At 35.4% G+C, this 23,792-nt stretch overlaps 1 protein-coding gene across 6 annotated transcripts; it reads right to left on the bottom strand.

Moving 5' to 3' along the window:
• Nucleotides 1–1,160: 1,160 nt before the first annotated feature.
• LOC133800775 (regulatory-associated protein of TOR 1-like) lies at nucleotides 1,161–14,050 on the bottom strand. Of its 6 annotated transcripts, none has more exons than XM_062238833.1 (23): nucleotides 13,281–14,050; nucleotides 12,156–12,258; nucleotides 11,779–11,861; nucleotides 11,538–11,708; nucleotides 11,326–11,442; nucleotides 11,022–11,179; nucleotides 8,998–9,152; nucleotides 8,739–8,883; nucleotides 8,576–8,654; nucleotides 8,338–8,439; nucleotides 7,482–7,565; nucleotides 7,278–7,388; nucleotides 6,793–7,146; nucleotides 6,493–6,682; nucleotides 5,724–6,290; nucleotides 5,289–5,618; nucleotides 5,065–5,188; nucleotides 4,284–4,408; nucleotides 4,035–4,180; nucleotides 3,832–3,933; nucleotides 2,469–2,554; nucleotides 2,176–2,260; nucleotides 1,161–2,076 (listed from the first exon to the last, which is right to left on the bottom strand). In XM_062238833.1, exons 1-23 carry the CDS (start codon nucleotides 13,578–13,580, stop codon nucleotides 1,756–1,758), a joined length of 4,038 nt encoding a protein of 1,345 aa, XP_062094817.1. In that variant the 5' UTR covers nucleotides 13,581–14,050; the 3' UTR covers nucleotides 1,161–1,755. The 6 variants fall into 6 exon arrangements, with proteins under 6 accessions (XP_062094817.1, XP_062094819.1, XP_062094818.1 ...); XM_062238835.1 differs by having other exon boundaries at nucleotides 8,862–8,883; XM_062238834.1 differs by having other exon boundaries at nucleotides 11,538–11,696.
• Nucleotides 14,051–23,792: the final 9,742 nt, after the last annotated feature.

The following is a 23,792-nucleotide window of genomic DNA, read 5'->3' as shown; positions in this document are numbered from 1 at the left end:
AATTTAGAAAGAAAACTAATAAAAATATGAAAACGTGAATGGGTATCTGGTTACTTTCACGTTCTTTGTGTGTATATTTATGGGGTAACTGGTTATCTTCACGTTCTGATGTGTGTATACTCATGGGTTCTTTAGGTAACTGGTTACCTATGTTACTAAAATCATAGTTACTTCTTCTTCCTTTTTTAATAAAGTGTTCTTCTTTTTCCTTCAAATTTGATGTTTCTTTCATATTTAATGAGTAACTCGTCACCCCTCGTATAGTAACTGGTTACCCCTCTTATGACAGAAAATTACTCATCTCAAGATAACTGGTTACCCCTCATGGTACATGTTATTTAAACTAACTCTAAAATTTTTTTTTACATAACTGTCAAAAAATAATCAAATAACTGGTTACTTACCCAAAATTTGAAAAAAAAAACGTACAATCTAAAAAACAAAGAAAAAATGCTTATAATAAATAAAAAATAATTTTTAAAACAATTTATATTACAAAAAAAATTGCAAAACAATCAAAGAAAAATTTAATATAAAATTAGTAATATAAAAATATAAATAAGCTAAAAAAATAATAATCAAATTACAAGCATACCCTTCCAAATTAATAAAACTTGATTAAGAAAGAAAATATAACATAAATCAACTTTTATACAAAAATATGGAATAATAAACCCATAAAAATGAAAATTCTTAAAAAAAAAACCATACTTTTGCACAATATTAAAAATCTCATATAAAATATATTTTGGCTATTTGGGTAGTAAAAGTGCAACTAACAAACAGGTATTTTTCCGTCAAAAAAAATTTGAATATTTAAATACTATATCATTGAATATTTTTGCCATAAATAACCCCCAAATAGTAAATCTTTCATTCCCACCAACCCAATATCATTATCTTCACTATCAGCGATTTTTTTTTCCGATTTAAACGGTTAAGGGGAACCTATCAAAACATAGCGCCAAATGACATTAAGATCCCATCAAGGACTTTCAGCTATGTAATCCACATTAAAACACGATATAAAAAAAAAAAGACAAAAATCAACACTACTAAATTACAAAAAACATATATTTATCTATATGCACAAGGAACCATTGGTCTATGGCGATAAGCTAATATTTGTTTTTAGAGGAAAGAAAAATAAGACAGGTAAATAGACAAAAGGACACCAAACTTGAAAGAATTTAATTACAAGGTGAATTAAATGGAAGGACAAATCAACAGGATGAGGGATGAGCAACGAGGAAATGCTGGAGACCCCTACATTTTTAGGGGAACACCCACGTTGCCATCTGTATGCGACACTAAACTTACCAACAAATGTGCTTTTACAAATTGAAGGGGAAAAAAAGAAATAAGCACACACCAAAATGCAGAAAAAAAAGATTTTTTAAAAAGAAGGAATATTTACATGCATGTACCTATGTGACAGATTATTTCCAAAGCCCCCTATGAATTTGCAGAATACTTTCTCCGGAGGCTAATGAATATTATAGCATACACTATATATATATAAATATATTTATATATGGTAGAAAGAAACCTCTACCAATATATTTTAGACTCATTGACAACGGAGGGAACTGAGCAGCATAATAATTTTATTCATGATGATCTCCTGCACCGCGTGCTGCAATGGGGCGGGGACTCCAATGTGAGTCCAAGTATTCCGAGTTACCTCCGAAGAAGAAATCCAAATCAAACTTTAATCCAGAAAACAAGATGCATTCCCATATAATTTGAGCGTTGTCAATCAGCGTGAATAGAAACCAAGGCATCTACTGCACCGGCAGCAAGTAGAACTTCATAGGGATGGAAACCTAGACAACTAACGGAACCAATCTTCTGGGCCATGATAGTAGGGTAATACCGAATCGTGTTTAGCTGTTCCCCTTCCAAACTAAAGACTTTGATGAGTTGCTTGGCTGAACCACTTGCGATTATGGGAGCATGTCGATGAATAGCTAAAGCTGTAAGAGAGCCCCTGTGAGCTTCAATTGTGAGATATGCATCCCTTTTACTTCTGATATCAAGAAATTGAATGTCACCAGCCTGAGAAGCACTGACAATCTGGACAGTAAAATCATCGAAAGCAACGTGTTACTTTTAACCATGAGTAATGACCATTTTGGAAACCAGAAAACTATTATCATAATATTCTCTATTTACCTTAGCTGGATCCAGTCCTGGTTGAAAGCCAATCCCCACAACTCTTTCTACCCTCTGAGTGTGTGGCCGTACTGCGCAGACCAGCCTATTATAAATGGTGGATGAGTTAAGGACAAAAGCTCCTTCCAGTCAAAACAGTCACATTTTTTTCTTTTTCTTTTTTTTTTTTTTTGAACAGAATACCAAAGAAAAAATCACTCGTATGTGCATCAAAGAAGGAAGATCGTTCACATAATGGAACTAGCTGATTCACATCTTGTAGCAAAATATTTAAGGATTAATGGGTGGCTTACGATTCAGGTGTTCGCACATCATAAAGTCTGACAGAACCATCAACAAAACCAGCAGCGAATTGGCTGCCATGAACTTGAGAGGCAGACTACAAAGAGAACATGGAAGAAGACAAATAAACAAGTGAAACAATTTCAAGTACATACTAACACAAAATATATAAAAATATAAAACTAAGAACTCCCATTTAGCAAATCCAGTAATCCTTACATACCAGCCAATCGGCGAAAAGTCACACAACCACAAAAGACAAAAATAAAGACATACCAAAGAAACCACAAATGTAACTCAAAATATAAAGAGCAGCACATTAAAAACAGAAAGCAACCTGTTATAAATTTTAGAGCTCATTTGGACAATTGGAAATCTATCAAATTACTTTTGAATTAAGAAACAAAAAACCACTCCCACCCAAAGCTAAGTGAATACCAACAAAAGATCAATATCAACAACAAAAAACTTGGCAAACCTCATCCCAACTAGCACAGTTCCAGGAGCTGCAAAAATAGCTCATATATATAATAAAAAATAAGTGAGTTCAGGTTCAGTGTGATATTGATTGAAATAAGAAGCAGCTCCAACTTTTCTTACAGGTAATGTCTAGAAAATATGTATCAAGCAACCCATTGACTCGATGTACTTGAGAATAAAATATAAGAACAGGCTTAATACCAAATCCACCCAACACCAAATGCTATTGCAATAGTTAACCTTCATCTAAATAAATTGTGCATAAAAAATTCTCTTTAAATTTTGTTTTTTTAAAAAAAAAAAAGTTATTAGCATAAATACACACCAAGTTTTTGTTGTTTGACAATCTAATACCTAAAAAAGAAAATTGCAATAAAATTCTTGAGTTTAATAAAGTGTAGCAATTTAAGACCTTATTGTGATTTTTTTTTAAAAAGTCTAGTTTTTAAATGAATTTTCTTTTTATTTTCCTATACACTAATAGCTAGAAATTTTTTGACGGTGTAATTAATACAGGGAAATACCAATTTTGACCTTATAAACCACGATTTTTGTTTAAAAAATTAATAGTAAGGACTTGATTGCTACTGTTTTTAAAACTGAAAAGATTTTATTGCAAAAGAAAAATCTCAAGGATCGGCTGCCAACAACGAAAAATTGATGTGGTATTTATACTCAAAACCCATACCACAGCTAAAGGAAGTATTATTTATATTTAGATATATATACAAAATTAGATGAACTGCAAAAAAAAAATAACACAAGGGAATGTCCTTCATAAACTCTCAACTCACTACCTTTTCTACAGATTTTAAGTTTAAAATAATAAGCAAGTTACAAAATTAATGCAATCATTATAGCTGCACACAAGAACACAACAAAAGTATAACTGACCAATGCTGATATGTTGCAGTCTGGTGATGAAAGAACAGAATTAAAAAGTTGCTCCTTATCCAGATCCCAAATCATGATGCGAGAAACCTCACCAGAAGCATACTAGCAACAAGACATCAAATAAATTAGTTAAATGCCCATCACTGACTATAAACATTATGAGTGTCAGCCCTAAGATTACATTTCATTAAGAATCAAATTACCAGATATCCAGATTGTTGTTGCCAATCCACAACAGCATTCAAGCTTCGAATGCCCGGTTTATAACCCTGAATTGAAGAGAAAGCAGTAACAAGTTTCTGCTCATCCTTCGATGCATAATCTTTCCAAATGCGAATATTTCCATCACCTGGATCATGCATGGACAGAAAGTTAAACTCCAGGGAGCTGAACTGATAATAGCTGCGTGCCCAAAAAGTATGAGAAAACTAGGCGGCAGTCTAGTATCTTACATGAAGCTGCAAGAAGTAAGCTGTCATCTAGCTCATTCACAAGGGAGAGCTTAGAAATTCCTTTATCTGGAAAATCATGATTATCAAAGCTGTTGAGAAGTGTAGCCTCGTCATAGTTCCATACCCTAAAAGATAACCAAAGACAAAATGTCACTTGACATGTAAACTCAAATTAGGGTAAAACAGACTGTTAACAAAACAGTAGTCAAGTACGAGGACTTATACCACATATCCCAAAAAAATAATAGAAAAAGATAAATCCAAAAATGTGCAAATTGTCGTAATACACAATTTCCATAAAAACAAAAAATAAGACATTCATCGAAATGAAAAAAAAAAAAAGAGAGAGATACAAAAACACAAGCACATTACAGACAGAGCAGCCAAAAAAAAAAACATACACTGAATTACATTTACATAAACAGGCCAACTCTTTTTAAACCCAAAAAAAGACTGAACATTTTAAGAATTGAGAAACCAGAAATAATAAGCTATTTTCAGTGGAATATTGGAGGACTTGAATCAATAGACCACTTGGTGCAAACATTACTTCAAAACACAATTTTTCTTATGGTTATTCACTTATACTAAGTGATAAAAAACCATTCAGCAACCACCACAGCACACAGCTTCTATAAGTTACAGAAAACATGACCATCTTTTGTCGTAAAATACATTAAAAATGAATTAAATCTTTTAATCCTCAAAGGCAAATATCATTAAACTTGAATTTAATCTTCCAATCCTTATTTTTTAAATGAAATGTGCTAGATCAGCATACCCGATTCGCTCATTCTCATCTGCAGCAATTACAATAGGCGAGAATGGTTGCAGCAAGATTGTCTTTGTACCCGTCTCAAATCTTGTATCCCACCGAGCAATTTGAGTATTAGGCTTGCTTACAGCTGACCAACAAAACAAAAACATTACAACCCCATATAAATTACTATATATTCAAGAAAAAGATTAAATTATAGAACATCCAACAATAAAATAATAACCCACAAGAATGCTGGCATTTTGCTATGTGCTCCAAGGCAAACTTTTCTCTTTCCTCTCTTTTAGCTAATATTTCTTCACTATCATCTGCCACTGTGAGAAGTGGCTTTGAAAAGTGCCCACAACTCCAATTATAGATAGTAGATTGAGGAAGAAGACTGCGTTCAGTAGAACCAGAAGATACCCCTGACCCCAGAAGCGGATCAGCAAGTCCAGAATCGGGTGTGCTCATTAAATGTGGTCGGAACTCTAACGAGCAAACTCTCCGCATCCCAGTTAAATAACTAGGTCGAGGAGGGCTAACAGGAGGAGTTCGGAAAGTTAAGGACGCATGGCCTGTTCATAACAGTTCATTTAATAAGTAATTATGCAAATATAACAAGAAACCTATATTCCAACAAATAAGATTGTCCTGGCATATAATTGACAGAAAAAAAATACCTCCTCCATTCATATCAAGCCATGACGACGATCGGACCAATCCAAAAGGAGTCGATGCCAAAGGATCTGGCCGAACACTACCACCAGAAGTTTTTAGAGGTTTTGCTACAACTTGCTCAATCCCTATAATAGCCAGTACCCTGCGACCAAGCCTGGCAATGCGTGGAGATGGATCCTTGGCCAAAGCACACATGGCTGATACACATTGTGAATACATCACATTGTCCAGGGGTTTTACTGCTGAGTGGTTAACAACTCCATTGCTTGCGCCATCATTCAATATTCCAGAATCAGAAAGTTGGGATGAATCATCAGACAATGGAGAACCATGCATAATTCCAGAAGTAGCAAGAGGGCTGCTAGTGCAGACCCTTCCATCTCGAACAAGAGACGAGCTGTCAGTGCCAACTCTCGATATTGGACCAATCTGAGATGGAACAACACTACTTGGACTTCTTATATGAGCCAAAGAAGGCAGGGAACTCAAAGGAGACCCAGTATGCTTCCAATATGCTGCAGCAATTGACTTGAGATGATTGTTGTGACCAAAGGAAAATCTCCCTAGAGCTGCCAGGATGGAAAAGAAATCAAACTTCATTAGCTCAGTTAACAAATTACAATACTGCCCCAGGAGGAGCAGGTTTGTTTGAGCAGCCTCAAGAGTATGAACAAGCTGCCAATATAATGCCTAAAAACCTGGTGCAAACAACTTCTTAGAACTAAACAAGTCAACAAATGAACAGGCAATTTTTGATGATAAACTACATACCAACAGCAACCTCTGCTCTGACTAATGGACTTCCATCTGAAGCTACACTTAATAAGCTTTTAATAATACTAATTTCTGCTCTAATTTTTTCATCATTATCACATTCTTCATCTCCTCCAACACCATCTCTACACAAGTTAGAGCCCACATCAAGAAGGGTACCCAATGCAAAAACAGCAGAAGCCCTAACCTGAAAATAAGACACAAGTATTAAGATCAATTTATATGCAGAAATAGAAATACTCCCATCTTTATATATATATAAACAAAAGTATAATAATTGATATATGAAAGGTGAACCTCTGGTTGAGGAGCAGAGAGCAAAGGAGCATATATAGCTAGAGCGTCTTCTCGTAAACCCATTATTTGAGCCTCAGGAAAATCTTCCCATAGCTTTCCCAGACAGAGACAAAGCCACTGAAGAAATAGGGGTTCAGTTTGTGCGTCACTTGGGGTTGAAACTTGAAGGTGCCTCAAGCAAACTTGGATCAAACCTGCTTCAATACAGGCTTCTTGACCCCGTCTGTGACCATCCACAATTACAGCCAAAACAAATGCAGCCATTGCACGCTGTTCTGGATATGCTTCCTGGCTATCAAGAAACCTGATGAAATATGTATGTCCCCCATCCTTCACTAGATCAACCTGGCATGACTATCAATCCACAAACAAAACAATCAATTGTCAGAGCATAATTATAAACCAAAGACAGCATGTCTGTAAATAACTACAAACAAAATTACGAGGCCATTTAGACCAAGGTATAGCTCAAATCACATGAATACCTTATCAAGAGCAAGAATCTTCGTCCAGATGAACACAAGAATCTGTCGTAGTTCTGGTGTTGTTGTTTGCAATAGCTTCAGAACATATGGAAATATCCCTACAGACAGGGCCTGCAAAAACAAAAAATGATCAGAAAATAAACTACAGCATCACATTTTACTACCAAATAAATTAGACCCACTATATAGAAGCCAACAAAGTACCAGATCTACAGCCCAGGGTCCCATATCAAGGAATCTTCCAAGAAGAACCAGCGCTCGAAATCGGTGACACTGACTAAGTAAAACCTGAAAGAAAATCATCTTATTAAAAAGTTGATCTACAGAAAAGTGCAAGTTATTGTAAGCATTGTCCCCCAATTAAGGAAGGGCTACAAAGACGGCCCTATCTATCAACAGGGGGAAATTAACAAGACACAAGCATAGAGATAAAGCCTAAACCACATAATGCTTTAAGAAATCAACACAACTTTTTCCTCTTACAGCCACAGTGACTAATTAGGAGAGGAAGCGGCAGTAATTGACTTTTTGACAAAATTATAAACAATGAATTCAAGAAAATATTAGATTATCCGTGATAAACTTTCAAACTTATATTATAAGGTACATCAATAATAATTTGATTGGCCATACAAAGAAACAGCTCTCTAGCATTCCATTTGATGAAAAAAAAAAGTCAGAGTACTACTAACAAATAACATTTCATGCTAACAACCTTGGTTTTAGCTACTATGTAATAACTAAGAAGAGCATACAAATGTACCAGATTTTAAGCACTAAACCCTTGCATTAGGAACACAATTAAGCACTAAACCCTCGCATCAGAAACACAATTAAGCACTAAATCTTTGCATCAGCAACACAATTAAGCACTAAACCCTTGCATTAGCAACACAATTAATAAAAAACAGCTACATGAATCAGAAATGGCCATTGGTGGTAACAATACTAAACCATAAAATACGAGACTGATTGTGAAAACTTATTCTAATACAAAACAACACCCTGGAAAAGTTTATCACGCCTCAAAAAATGATAATAGCCAAATGAACCACCTAACCTGGAGAACAATAGGTAACTGTTCCGGTGGTTTCTTGTGTTCCGACCCATGGTCAAGCCAAACCTCAAAAGCCGTCAGCTGTTCCGTAAAAAAGGGACTTGGCTGAACAAAAAAAAAACGTAATGTGAGCAAGAGCTGTCAAGGCTGCACTCCTGTATTAAGCTTATGAGATAGAAAACATTACATATCTAAAGACATATAACTAAAGAAACCCAATAATAAAATACTTCAGATGCACCTGGAACTCTGCAGTAGGATCTTCAACCAATGACGGAAGCTGAGAAAGGCATATCTCAGCAGCCATGTCCCATGCATCCCTGCAGTGTGCAATAGTTACAGAGTGACTTTCGGACTAATAAAACAGTAAGTATTAACTTCTTTAGTGTTTCCTTTAGTACTACCACATGTGATGCTGATGGGTAGGCGGCAACAATGGATGAGAGATCGGGGAACAATTGGCAGAACGCATAATTCGCTCAGCAAGTAAAAAATTTCGAAAAAGACTAGCGACTAACAAATCTTGCCTGAACAGCCTCTGGAAAAGCTCTGCAGCAGAATACAAAGGTATGAGAAACATATAGCACCAAAAGAATCTTAAGGGTACTTCAATTCAAAGAAGTTAGACCGTAGAGCATCAAACCACAGGAAAGAAAAAATTACCATGTGGCAGAACGTTCCATGCAATGGTATCAGTCACTGCAGTGAAAATCCAATTTAATTCCCCCAAAAGTGTTTTGCGGTCATTTTGGCGGCCCGGGATTTTATCAATTAGCGACTCATCAAGAGATTCATGTAGTAATGAGCGTCTGCAAAACCTGAGAAACAGGATGCATCATGAAACTGCTACCATCCAATCAATGGGAATTCAAATACGATTTTGGGAACAGAAAGAAAGTCAAATAACACAAGAAAAACTGCATTAAAAACCACCGAATAGTACGTTTACAAGTCTCAAAAGGAAGAAGCAAGATCGGCAACATCAAGAGATGAAAGAAAAATTCTGGCAGTACTATCAGAACTGAAATTTCAGCCTCCATTAAAATCAGCAGAATAACAAAATTCTCAAAAACTAAAAGAACTAATAAGCCAGTTGGTCAGATCAAATCTATAATCCATACATATAAACTGATAGGCAAAGACCCAGATATTACAGCTAAGTGCAGGTCCTGTTATAAAAGTAAAGATGGCGGTGAATGCTAAACATTGAAATAAACACATCAGAAAACATCTACACACGAACTTACAGCTCAAATGTTCAAATCATCCGTTAATACCAACCCAGCAACCTCTGGAAACTAGGGTAATCTGTTTATAGGCACGAAGAATGTAAGCAGAAATCACTTCACTAAAAAGATCAGGTGGTCATATCTTCTTTTTATACAACAGACATAACTCCATCGATTTGTAATGAGTCAAACTACAAGGATGTTACACTCAAGAATAAAATTGGGAATGACAATGAGAAAACGTGTGAATGTTCAAAAATCGATGAGGTATTTTCATCTTTCCTCCTTCCAAAGAACATTACCCAAAGAGTGATAATGTGTTCGAAAACTATATAACATTCATCATTTGAACAAATTAAGGTCAAATGGAAGAGAAGAACAAAATCATCAGCAACCCACAGAGTATAAAAAGGTGAGAATTGTCAAAAGCCTAAGATAAAATTATAATAAACCAACTTCACCCAGCTTGTTGATGAGCTCTTATTAATCTATGCACCATAAACTTAATCAAGCAATAAGGACGCATCTGATCATCATATAGAGATGGTAAACCATGATAGTAGCAGATCAGTATAACTAATGTGATAAAATACCAAATTCCAACCCAAGATGATCTGCGGTTCATAAGCTTACAACAACAAACTTAGTCTTTTCTTAAATGATACATTGAAAACTTCAAAAGAAGAAAATGGAAAACTAAGATAAATATTTATCTGTTTATATTATTATTTTAAGGTCTTCATGAAGTGAACAAGGATAAATGCAGAAACTGTTTAAAATGATGACCACTAGTCAAAACTATGTGATGCATGTGTGTGTATACTGTCACACGCTTATTAAACATGTAAACTTTGTTATGCATTATCATCGAATATAAAAGATAGAAAATGAAGCATCTTCAAAGATTAACGAAAGAACTAGTCCTTGGTCCCAAAAATCTATCAGCAACTGTAAATTCCATCAGAAAATAAAACCAAGCAAAATCTAATAGTTACACAATGCACCCATCAGAAACTGATCACAAATTTGAAAGAAGAAATAAAAACAGGTAATGAGATAAGCACAAATCCAAACGCTTGAAGAAAGCCTTAAGGATTGACATGGTCAAAATATGGTTATATAATGTAAGCAGAATCCACAGACGACATTATAATGAATGTATGCCTTAAGCATGGAAATATATACATTTGTACAAGTACATAAAATATAATACAGTCTCATAGCATGCTAATCATGCACAGTACACTACAGTATCACTAATCATGCTAATCAGAAAGTACTGCCATTTCTAATTTCCTACAGCTTTAAACAAACAGCACAGCTAAAAGACTTTCAGTTGACAAACTAAAAATAACTAGGAAGCAGCCAATATGGAATAAACACCACAAGGCAAAACCAGAAAACTGCATGATCTCAAATAAAGATGCATAAACGCGACAAACAAGGAAAGAAGCTCACCATCTCAAAGCCATCTTAATAGGTGTTGTGAGACAAGACGTAAACACATCTGCAGGAAATTCAGCACTTTGTGGAAGAGTCTCATGTGCTTCACAAGCTCCAAGTAGAATGCAATCCCTTGTGGATCCAGAGGAGCTAGAAGCAACCCAATCATGAAGCTGCCAAACCATCAAATCAAGTCACTATATATACATATATATTTATATATAAATATCTCAATTACATATAATGAATTCATGTCACGTAGCACCTTAATTATCAATACATATATCAATTCATTATACGTTTTGAGTTAAAGCTTTACCTCAATAAAAGCATTCACAATATTCCCAGCCGCAGAGCAATCAAAAACATATATGGAGGGTGTCTTCAACCAGGAATCAAGGTCACTGATTGGCAAAGGGATATACTGTGTATAACTCTGCAGTACCAATAACATTGGTGAGAAACCAAGCAAGACTCTAGTGATTGACCTTAAATCAAACCACATAAAAGAGTTTCAAAGAAATAAAAGACCTTATTGAAAACCCAAATTTCACCACTAGAAGTCGGCTTAGGCACACCATGGCCATTATAATGAAATAGGACCCTCTCAGACTTGGCATACCGACGACATGTATTACAAAGTTTCTTCACTTCATCCACAGTAGGATCAGGCTGGACCTTATATCGTGCCTGCTCAAAGATCTTCAAGGTAAATAAAATTAAATCTAAGACAATATTATATGAACTCTGTACAAGCCAATAATATCCTCACCCTTGGTTGCCACCTTTCATACTGAGCACTCAAATTTTTCCCAATTGTTTCAAGAGCTTTCTGCGGTGCCATTGAAAAAGGATCTGCAAGCAAAGGATTACAAAAAATTCAATGCACTCGTACAAATAAAAATTACAAAAAATCATATATTGGTCATCACTTACCAAAGTGAATATCTTAAACATAAGAGAATTTACAATCTTAACTTGATACTTGTGATCATAATAAGAGTCCAACTTGTGATAAAAACATTTCACAAACAATATGTGCCAAGCTACCCATGAAAAATAATAAAAAACAAAAAAGAATATAGGAAGACACATATGCCAACACATACACATGCGCACTACAATGAATTTAGCTTTGTAATAAAGCACCTGTCCAGCACTCCATTCTAGCACAAGGGGATATCTTTATCACATCTGGAGGATCAACACTAATGTTTAAACATAAAACAAGAGCAACATATCCCGTTTTCATCTGCATCGGGAAAAGAAACAGAAGTTAAATTAAGCAGGCATCCAGACAATAAATGCAGCATCAAAACCCAAGAAAAGAGAGAGTAAGGCAGGCATTTAAGTGATAAATTATATGCAACTTTAACGTTAATTGGAAGCAACTTATTACATTATATGGAATTATGTTATATACCTAAGTTTAACTTCTTTTACTTTATTTTTTTGAATAAATACCTAAGTTTAACTTGAAAGATAGAAAGATACCAAAATTTTGTCGGGCAATAAATAAAATAAGAAAATAACTTAAAATGACAATGATATCATAAACTAAACTCAGTCGATAAAATTAACTTCCATTTTAAAGTAAACATTTCCAATAGATAGATTGACTGACAATGCCTCCAGTAGATAAAATCTCTAGCACAGATTCACAGCTAACACATAAACAAACATTTCAGATGGTTGCACAGTTACTTGTAACAATATCATCCTATACATATCCGTATCCGTATAAAATCTTTTTCGTAAAACCCGAATGTGTTGCAAGACTGGGGAACGGAGCAAAGACAGTCCAGTCCAATGACAACTAAAAATCTTATGACCTTCCATCCACTTAGCTTTTTAAAATGATGATCACCACCTTTATGCATGCAGATTACTTACCTGTCAGCTTCATCTCATTAAACCCAAAATTTCAACCAACCTTGGTGCTTTGGACCTATCTTTCTAATTGTCCTCTGTGTCAGTGGGATTATGCAGACAAATAGCAACATTGAACGTAAAAACAAATAAATAACTTCCATCATATCTTCAGGCTCCAGCGTTTATATGAAATGATTTTATATCCAAACTTGGGCAATTACTAAACCATATAGTATATGAATCCGTATGCTTGAAAAACTAGTAGTTATTCTACTCACAATTTGGCACAACCAATGTTATATATCAACTGAATTTCAAATTGATGAAGGTACATCACAGAACCCCATTTCAACAAACAATTAAGAGAAAGAAATGAAATTAGTTGAAAAGATAAGAGTTTACTCGATCTTTAGGTCGCCATTTCGAGACTAAACCACTATCTGATGGACCGGCGGGAAGACAAGCCTCAAAAGCCTCATGCCGAAATTCACACAAAACCACTGTTTGAGGCAAATAAGCCATACTCGTGGTAGTGGCAGTCGTGCCATTGCCATAACTACTACTAGCAGTCTCCGAATCCATTCTCTGCGAACTCAAATCAACATCATCATGGCTCGAAACGTACTCTTCTTCCAAATGATTCGAAACAACCGCCACCGAAGATTGCGAAAACCTGGAGGCCATCAAATCCCCCAATGCCATTCAAATCGAAAAAGGCCTCAATAAACAGAACCAACAGCTCAAGAAGAGATCAATCAACCCTTCCCTAATCGAGAAACCATAACCAAAAACAATTCAACCGATGAACACCAGAACGCCGGAAAGATTCAAGAAGAAAAAAGAAATGGAATACAAGAATGATTCAGAGAACTAGTCAACGAAGCCGCTGAACCAGCGGCGCATGGAGATTCGTCTAATGAAAGAGAGAGAATCCAGCTCGAGAAACCCTAGAAAGCCCAACGGACTTCTCTGAAAACCCTAGAAACCCTAGGTCGGGAGGAAGAAGATTTGAGGCGCATAAAAAAATAAATAAAATGAAAATAATAATAATAATAAAATAACAGTGGCGGCACAAACAAAACAGAAGGGAAAAAAAAAACGGAGCAAAATAGGATTTTGTCAAAGAAGAGGAAACCAGAGAAAGAAGAGAGAGAAAGAAAGAAAGGAAAAAAAGAAGAGAGAGAGTATATGCGAGCGAGCGAGTGAGAGGGAGCGTGTGAAGTGTAATTTCACACTTTTGATACATGCATTCCTCTATATTGTACTTTCTTCTCTTTTTTATTGTTTCTTGGCAAATAACATCTTTTTTTTTCTTTTTTCTTTTTTATATAATGATTTTGAATTTTTTTGCTAAAAAAAATATAAATTTTGAATTTTTTTAAAAGCTATTAATTTAGGACTAAAATGAAAAAAATATGAGAGATAAGTGAAGGAATTTATTTCATCTAAGAGCATGCTTATTAATAAGTATTGTTATTTGTGTCTTTTTGTTCATTCTGAGGAAGAGTGGGAGGTACCAAGTCAGGTCTGGACAGCTTAAAAAGTAAGTTGTCTTGCATTATTTTTAGTTTATTCATGAATCATTTGTCAGTACAATTAACATGAGTTAGAGATGTTAAATCTAGACAATAAAATTTTAATATAAGAAAAAGAATATCCAATTCATTTTAGTAAACAAAGTTGTTGTAAATAGAACTAGTTAAAGAGAATTTGAAAACACAACTTAAACTTTTAGTCCCAGCATAAAATTATAAAACGGTTGATTTTTTATTTTTAGAAAAAGAATTGTCATTGCTTATTATTATTGAATAGAAATGGTTGGTTATTTATAGACAAGAAAATAATATGTTATGTTTATTTTTATTACAAAAGTAATTTTAAAGGTAATTTTTTTAACATCAAATTACAAATTATTTATGTTCAAATTTGTTATTTTACAAATGATGTTAGTTTGCATCATCGGCTGGATTGTTAAATGTCGATAGTGGTCACAAAGTTGTATTTGAGCGCTATGGAATATATGTTAAATTACAATTAAAAATTAAAATATATTTAAGTTTTTTATTACTAAAACAATCTATTTGACAAATAAATAATGTGTTTTATATGTTAATTAAATTAGAAATGGACAAGAAAGAAGTATTAAGATTATTTACTTTCTTCACATGAAAATGAGTGTTTGGTATGGGGTAAAGTAAATGTGAGAATGGTAATCTAAATTTCTTCCTATGTTTAGTTCAAATTTAAAGAGTAAAGTTAATAATTTATATAGACCCCACATGTATTTCAAAGATAAAGTGAACAATTTTGTACACAAGAGTTTAATATTACATTCATCATAAATCTCTCTACACTTTCCAAAGCAACTCAACTACTCAAAACAAACACATCTAAAGTGTGTATGAAAGTGGGTATGTGTATTATAGTTAAAAAAAAATAATGTAATAATAATAAGAAAATTTTGAGTGGCTTTTTATATTCTTCAATTTGAAAAGACATATAACTCTCACATAAATAAAATGTAAGTATCCATGATATCTAAATTTAATTGGGAAATTTCACATTCTATGTATCATAGAGAGTGCTAATTAAAAATAATACTAGGCATAATAAAAATTTCAAAATAATGTCACTTTTTGACACTCTACCCAAAATACTCTTGTCATTTTCCCTTCACTTTTCACTTCTCTCTTCTCTCTTCCCTCTCTCTCTCTCCGTTCATTCTCTCTCACCTCACGACACCACCACCTACGGCAGCGATGCCACCACCAACACCAAAAAAACCTCCATAACTTGGGCCACCTTGTAGAGATAAACACAATATACCCAAAGAAACATACATTTTGATGATCCTTTGAGTATAAGTTTATGCGTAATTAATTGTTTCTCAAATATAATGATGTTTCTTTCACTTAAGACACTAAATACTGCATTTCGAACAGATTTGTGCATGATTTTTGAGTTTTTTTGTGATTATTTTCAGATTTGAAACTCTGAAATCTATAGAAAGTCGACCTTGCTCAATGGTGGTTCAATGGTGCTCGATGCCAGCTCGATGGGGCCTTCAAAATCATGATTTTTCTTGAAAAAATGACTTTGCTCGATGGTGGTTCCATGGTAGCTCGATGGTGCTCGATGCAATTCTTGCAAAAGACATAATTTTTCACTCGGGTGTCTGTTTGGGGTGATTTTTTAGTTTGGATATTTTTTCAAGATCTACACGTTTGACTTGCTCATATGCACATTTGGGAAGTTTAAAACTTGAAAACAAACTAAAACATGTCTTAAGCATGAGGTATGTTTGCACTTTTGTATTTTTTTTCAAGTGTTACACTTCACAAATATGCATATGAGCATGTCAAACGTGTAGATCTCGAAAAAATACCCAAAATAAAAAAAATCACCCTAAACAGACACCCGAGTGAAAAATTATGTTTCTTGCAAAAATCATATCAAGCATCATTGAGCCACCATCAAACCACCATCGAGCAAAGTCATTTTTTCATGAAAAAACTTGATTTTAAAGGCCCCATCGAGCTGGCATTGAGCAATGTCGACCAACCATTCGATAGGGCCTTCAAAATCAAGATTTTCATGAAAAAAGACTTTGCTCGATAATGGTTCGATTGTGGCTCGATGGTGCTCGATGTAATTCTTGTAAGAGACATAATTTTTCACTTGGGTGTCTGTTTGGGGTGTTTTTTTTTATTTTGGGTATTTTTTCAAGGTCTACACGTTTGACATGCTCATATGCACATTTTGGAAGTTTAAAACTTGAAAACATACCAAAACATGTCTTAAACATGAGGTATGTTTGCACTTTTGTATTTTTTTTTCAAGTGTTACACTTCATAAATGTGCATATGAGCATGTCAAACGTGTAGATCTTGAAAAAATGCCCAAAATAAAAAAAATCACCCCAAACGGACACTTGAGTGAAAAATTGTGTCTCTTGCAAGAATTGCATCGAGCACCATCGAGCCACCGTGAACCACCATTGTCCCGAGCCTTTAGGTTTGAATCCCCGAGCCTTCAGGTTTGAATCCTCGAGCCTCGATTTCTAAGAATACAATTTTGGGTCGTTACAAATACCATTATCTCAATATCTTCTTAGCTAGACTTTGCCCCGTGCATGATTACAAATATTATCATTAGCAGCTTGGCTGCGGTTTTAGTAACACATCGGAGCAAAGGCATAGAATACCCTATTCTGTACATTACCACGTCAATGATTACGTATCTAGCAACTTGCCTTGAAATTTTTCGAGCCTCATTTTTGTCTTGAGGTAACATTCCTTGCTCCAAGTATGTTGCAATAGGAATCATCCTGGAAGGGTTATTATCGAGCAATCACATTTGCTCTGTTTCGTTAATACTTGGTTAGGCCAGGTGTTCAACTGGTACTACGTTTAGGGTGTCTGCATCCTTGGCACTTGCGAGTTTTGCTAGGACATCTGCATTGGAATGTTGGTCATGGAGCACTTGTTGGATGGTAAATTTTTTGAATTATGTCAAGAGATCTTTTACCTTGTTGTGGTAGGATGTCATTTTTAGTCCTCGAGCCTGGTATTCTTCCAACACCTGATTCACAACCAGTTGTGAATTGCTATATATGTCTACTGCCACATCTTTAACATCTTTAGCAAGTCTTAATCCTACTAGTAGAGCTTCGCATGCTTGTTTGAGGCACTGAAGTCGAACCTTAGCGCGCAATGAATACAATGTACTTCAGGTGTGATAAGTATAAGCTCAGCTCCAGAATTATGCCCATTGGAGGATCCATCTACAAACAGCCTCCATACGGGCCAATTTTCGTCGTTGTCTTCAGGCTCCTTTGCTTGCTCTTTTTCTTCTGGTATTCCAGTGCATTTAACAATAAAGTTTGCTAAATATTACCCTTTAATAGCAGTCATTGACTGGTAGGCGATTTCATACTGCCCGAGCTCGATAGCCCACTTAAGTAATCGACCAGATGCCTCTGGTTTTTGCATAACTTGCATGAGAGGATGATCGATTAAAATTGTGATTGGATGAGCCTAGAAGTAGGGCCTTAATTTCCTTACTGCAAGAAACAAACAATAAGCCAGCTTTTGTTATACACTAGATGTTGGATCCTATCCGTTTCTCAGATCAGGGCTACACTAACATCGTGTTGAGTAACTTCTAAATACAAGTATAGAGTTTTCCCATCAATTAGCTTTGATAAGACTAGATGTTGAGCTAAGTGTTCCTTAAGTGCCAGAAAAGCCTTTTCACATTCTTTTGTCAATTCAAACTTGTTATTTCCCCTTAGCATGTTAAAAAATGGTAGACACTTGTAGGTGGATTTTGAGACAAATATGTTGAGTGTTGCAATTCATCCCATCAAACTTTGTACTTCCATTATCTTGGTCGGGGATTTCATGTCGATCAAAGCTTTTATTTTTTCTGGGTTAGCTTCTATACCTATTGCATTGACAATGAAACCGAGAAACTTGCCCAAGCTTACCCCAAATGAGCACTTTAAAGAGTTAAGCTTCATAGTGTAATGCTTAAAGTTGGCAAAGCATTCTAATAAAATCCTTCACGTGCCCTCAACCTCTTTCGACTTTACCAGCATGTCGTCAATATAGACCTCCATGTTTTTGCCTATTATGTTTCTAAACATCATATTTACTAGTCACTGATATGTGGCACCAACATTTTTAAGTACAAATAGCATTACTTTGTAGCAGTACAATCTTATGTCAGTTTTGAAGTCGGTATGCTTCTCGTCGAGAGGGTGCATGCTGATTTGATCGTACCTTGAGTAGGCATCCATAAACGTAAGAACTTCATGTCTTGCAGTAGCGTCGACCAGCTGATCGATTCTTTGTAGAGGAAAGCAATATTTGGGGCATGCTTTGTTTCTATCTGTAAAGTCAATGCATATCCTCCATTTGTCATTTGGCTTTGGCACTAGAACAGGGTTTGAAATCCACTCAGGGTAAAAGGCTTCTCTTATGAACCCATTCTCATTTAACCTCTCAACTTCTTCTTCTAAGGTTTTTGACCTTTCTTTGTTGAGCAGCCTCTTTTTCTGTTGTATGAGCTTAAATTTTTCTTTGACAATGATCAAGGCATGACTGATCACAATAGGGTTGATGCCCACCATGTCCTTGTGTGACCAGTCAAACACATCTTGATTGTTCCTTAAGAAGTTTACAAGTTCAGACTTGAATTCCACCGCTAAGTTTTTTCTAATTTTTACTGTCTTATTTGGTTTGTTCTGGTCGAGTGAAACTTCGTCTAAGTCTTCAATTATTTTTTCATGTCTTGGAAAAATAACAAGGAAGTTAACCACGACTATCTGCTTGCCAAGCTCCTCCTTGATAAGAGGATTCTCTGGGGACGTAGCAACAAGCTCCTCCTCCTATCACGAGCAGCACAGGTGGGATACGAGCAGCAAAGAATTGTGAGTAAAATAGTCTTACAAATGTATCCTAGGATGTAATGGTTCTTGGCTTTAGTTTGAAGAAACATTGTTGAGCATAATTAGCTAGAGTAGCTGGAAAGGTCCTACAATAGACGTCGTCTGTAACCCATTGGAGGTCCATTTGTATCTCAAAATTGTTAACATGTGAGATGGGATCTTCCCTTCCAGTATACATCTTCCAAGTTGGCATCTTTAACTTGGGTGGTACTATCAGAGCATTGATTCGGTCAGAGAAAGAAGACCCTTTCTTTCTTTCCAGGTCGATGTCAGTGAGCTTTAGGGCTGTTAGATCTTGTACCATTTGAGTAAGAGCATCAAATTGCGCCTAGATTGCAAGAGCAATTAGTGGCACAACAGCTGGTGCTGCAACTGTGATTACAGTAACCCCTACTTGTGGTGCAAGAGGGATTACCGGTGCAACAGGTTCAACAACATTGGACGTGTTTCCTTCCCTAAGCTGATTAAGGACATCGCGGAGGTCATGATCTCAATTTCCCAGCCTGTTAAAGACACTTCCCCCTCTTGGTCGCCCCCCAGCATTTTGACTATTTGCTCGAGGATGACTAGGAGGTGGTCTCGCAGGACAGTTCGCTAGCTCTTGCTGCCTTGGTGGGACAAATAATCATTCAGGTTGTACATTCTCCCTAGGTGGGATATCTTGAGGCCCAGGTGGCCTTGGCGGAACAAACGATCATCTTGGATTTTCATCTTGTCGGTGGTCATTATATTGTTGATGGTCACGGGGTTGGTAGTACCGACTATCCCCTTCATCATCATCATAACCATCTCTATAGGCTGTTTGATAGCTGCTGCTGGCCTCTTGGTCTTTTCTCCTTCTATTTCTTCTACGATAATGACCACAGCTGTGTCCAGCATAGTGAGGTGGCTGGTCTCGATTGTGGCTAGCGGGTCTCTCATTCCTTGGTTGTTGGAATTGAGGGCCAACCTCATCATTTGAGGGCTGCCTACCTCTCGAGGTTACTTGCCTTGGGTGCTCATTAGCAGGCCTTCTAGTTTCAGACACTTGTCTAGCACAACCTTGTTCTCTATTAGGCAGCATACGTTCATCTTGGTAGAGCAGTTGATGCACTCTTGGTTGAGCTCCCTTATGGAAGTGATGACTCCTAGCAGGTCTAGGAGGGACCACTTGATCACAAGATCACGATTGTTGGGTAGGTCATGGAGCTTGACCAATTGGTTGTTGGGCTTCAATATTTTCCTGACCAACTGGTCGTTGGGCTTCCGGATTTTCCTGAACAATGTTCTCAGGCTGAGGATCCACTGGTCGAAATCTCGCTGCTTGATTTTGTGACAAGACGAACTTAGCAACCTTGTCGCCTTAGCATTGCGATGATCAGCTTCTTCTTGGCGAGCTTCAAGGGCTCGCTGTCTTTGATCCAACCAGGCTTGAAAATCTTGTCTTTGTTTGTTGAGGGCTTCAGATATAATCTCTTGAGCGACTGCTTGATTTTCATGCATGGCAACAAATTGCTCATGCATCTGCCCCACATCCCCTATCAGTTGTTCAAGGTCGAGGTGCAGCTTTTCTCCTAAGTCCACATGGGGCGCATCATGCCTGAATGTGGCTGGTGGAGGTAAGTTCCCAGAGGAGGAAATTGATGAGCAGGGCGTAAAGGAGGGATATGATTGCTTGAGGGGCGGCCTAGATGGGCAACGTTAGGGTTCCCCCCTTGTGGCTCTTGACTATGGCTTCTAGTTGTGATAGTCATTGCTTCAGATGGATCTAATAAAATAGGATTTTAGATTTCAGCTCTCAATGAAAGCACCAAAATATTGACCAGCGTTTTGGTCAACGACACTGAGTTAATGTATACGACATAATAAGAATTAAATGAACTGAAATCATGTAAACGACACTAAGAATTTTATAGTGGTTCGACCCCAAGAGTTAGTAATGACTTACATCCACTTGCACTTTTATTATTTAAAGAGTACTCAAATTCAAGATCAAGAAGAAATAAGGTTCAACTGAGTTTCTTAAGCTGAGAAAAGAATGCAGTTCGAAGGGTTTTGTATGTAAAGTGCGTACAAAAGAAATCTCTAGCTTTTTCTCCTGCCACTTTCGCTTAGGGTTAATGATTGAATGAACTCCCTATTTATAAGGAGTCTTAGTGGGCTATGGGCCCTTACAAACAAATCTAGGCCCTACACATGTAGGTGTGAGATCAGTACATTCAGTTACAAATTCAAATAATACAATTTAAGTATCAGTTACATAAATATCTTAAGATATTTGCTGGTATCTCGTGAAATCTAGATCTTCGGGTAAAAGTGACATGCTCATCAAGCAAGTCTTGCACTCCGAGCAGTTGTATGGGATAGTATTGGCTTGCTTCATCATCCAGCTGGTTACTTGAACTTTGCTAAATAAGCTTTTATATTTTGATGTAGCCATCTTGAGTAGTTGCTTCTTTCGACCAACACTCTGAATTTAATGTGGTGTAATGCCACGTGTCTCTTTCTTAGAAGCCATGTCATCAAGTCAAAATTGGGTTAAACACCATTCTATTAGCAAAATGTACAACCATGTTGCTTTTGCTTAGTTATCTGCCCACTTGAAGCCACGTGGCCATCTAAACTAATGCCACATCATAAAATTTTATAAAAATATTTAAATTAATAAAAAATATAGAAATTATTTTTAATTTAAAAACTAAAATACATTTTAATTAATTAAACCTAATATTTCATCTTCCCTAACATCATTCATCTACCTTAATCGTTCATCTTCCTCAACATCATTCTCAATGGTTCTTCTTCCTCAATATGGTTCTCCCTCAATCTCTCTCTATGAAAAATCACCCATCTTCAACAAAAATCCAAGCAACAAAAGTTTATTGAACAAAAATCCCAACAAAAACAATTAACCCATTCATGAACAATGAACTAATTTTGGGCTGCATATTTCTTCTTCAACCTAAAAATTCAATCAAATGCTTCATCTTCAACCTAAAATTATAAAACGAATAAAAATAAAATACCCAGATCTTCAAAGCATTCAGAAAAATACATAATAAAAATAGATAAAAATACATAATAAAAAGACATTGTTTCATCTTCTTCATCTTCATCAAACTCCTTAATTTATTTACATAATATACTAAAATTAATCAAATTTTAATATTAGTTTTAAAAAATCCAAATATAAAATATTTATAAAAATAATTTAGTTTACTCAAACCTAAATATTAAAATATTGATAATTTTATTTCTTTTATTATTCTTGGAATTTTAATTAATTGAAATAATAATAATTTTTATTAAAAAAAATCATTAATCAAAATCCTAAAATAAAAAGTATTATTATATCAATTAATTTATAAAATAAAATGAAGAAAAGACTAAACCATGAATCATGTAGTACAAAAGTCATAACACAAAGTATAATAACTTATATTCAGGTATACTTATAATTTATTGAAAACGTATGGTTGACTATGGGCAACATTTGTATCAAAAATACAACACATCTACCATAAATACACTTGGATTGATAGTTAACAAGTTCCTATAGTAACCTTAATATAAAAAACTCCACTATGAAAAATAGAATGGCGAGACTAAGCAATAATAATCATTGTCACAACATCGCTGTGTCCACAAAAACAATGAAACTTAAATCAATAAGATAGTGAAGACTAAAAGAAAATAGTTATAGCCTTCGCTTCTTGTAGATTGAAATAATTGTTATATTATTCACATATCATGCTAATCAGAAACCATAGAAACCACGTAATAATGACCCAACATGAATGATACCATGTTCCATACCCTTCATAGCTCCATCAATAGTCAGTCTTATTGGACTTTAGCCTGGAAGATGTTAACATGTGTCTTTAGCATGTTGTTGAATGAAGTAGTTTGGTTACGACTTTTGCTGTAAGAGTATTGACGGAAACAGGAAATATTTATTTAATATCTTTGTAGTGCCCCCAAAGCCATTTCAGTTTGGCTTTGTTATCATGTACGAGCAACCATTCATGACAAAATTCAAATGCCGAGTGCACCACAAAAATAACCAATAACTAATGAATAAATAATCGTAACATCACAATTGTTAGTAGATGGACTAAAAAAATAAAGAGAATTACAATAGCTATGATAACAAAATTTTATCCACTGTAGCTACAAGAGAAAAAAAATAGTGATTCAATCACTAAGATATATTGTATTTATACCTTATAGCCTGTGTTTCTCCTGGATTGAAATAGTTGTTATATTCATCATATATAATGCTAATGAGAAGCCATCAAAATGACATAATGATGGCCCTAACACCAATGATACCATGTTACATATCCTAAGTTGCATCGATAGTCATTCTTATTGGACTATAGCTTGAAAGATGTCAACATGTGTCTCTAGTAAGTAGTTAGATGAAGTGGTTTGGTTACGACTTTTGTTGTACGAGCAACCATTCATGAGAAAATTAAAATGCC

The sequence above is a fragment of the Humulus lupulus genome, chromosome 9, assembly GCF_963169125.1.
Source record: "Humulus lupulus chromosome 9, drHumLupu1.1, whole genome shotgun sequence".
NCBI classification, from domain to species: Eukaryota; Viridiplantae; Streptophyta; class Magnoliopsida; order Rosales; family Cannabaceae; genus Humulus; species Humulus lupulus.
Note: the sequence above shows the minus strand (reverse complement) of the source record. Positions and strands in the feature narration are given on the sequence as shown.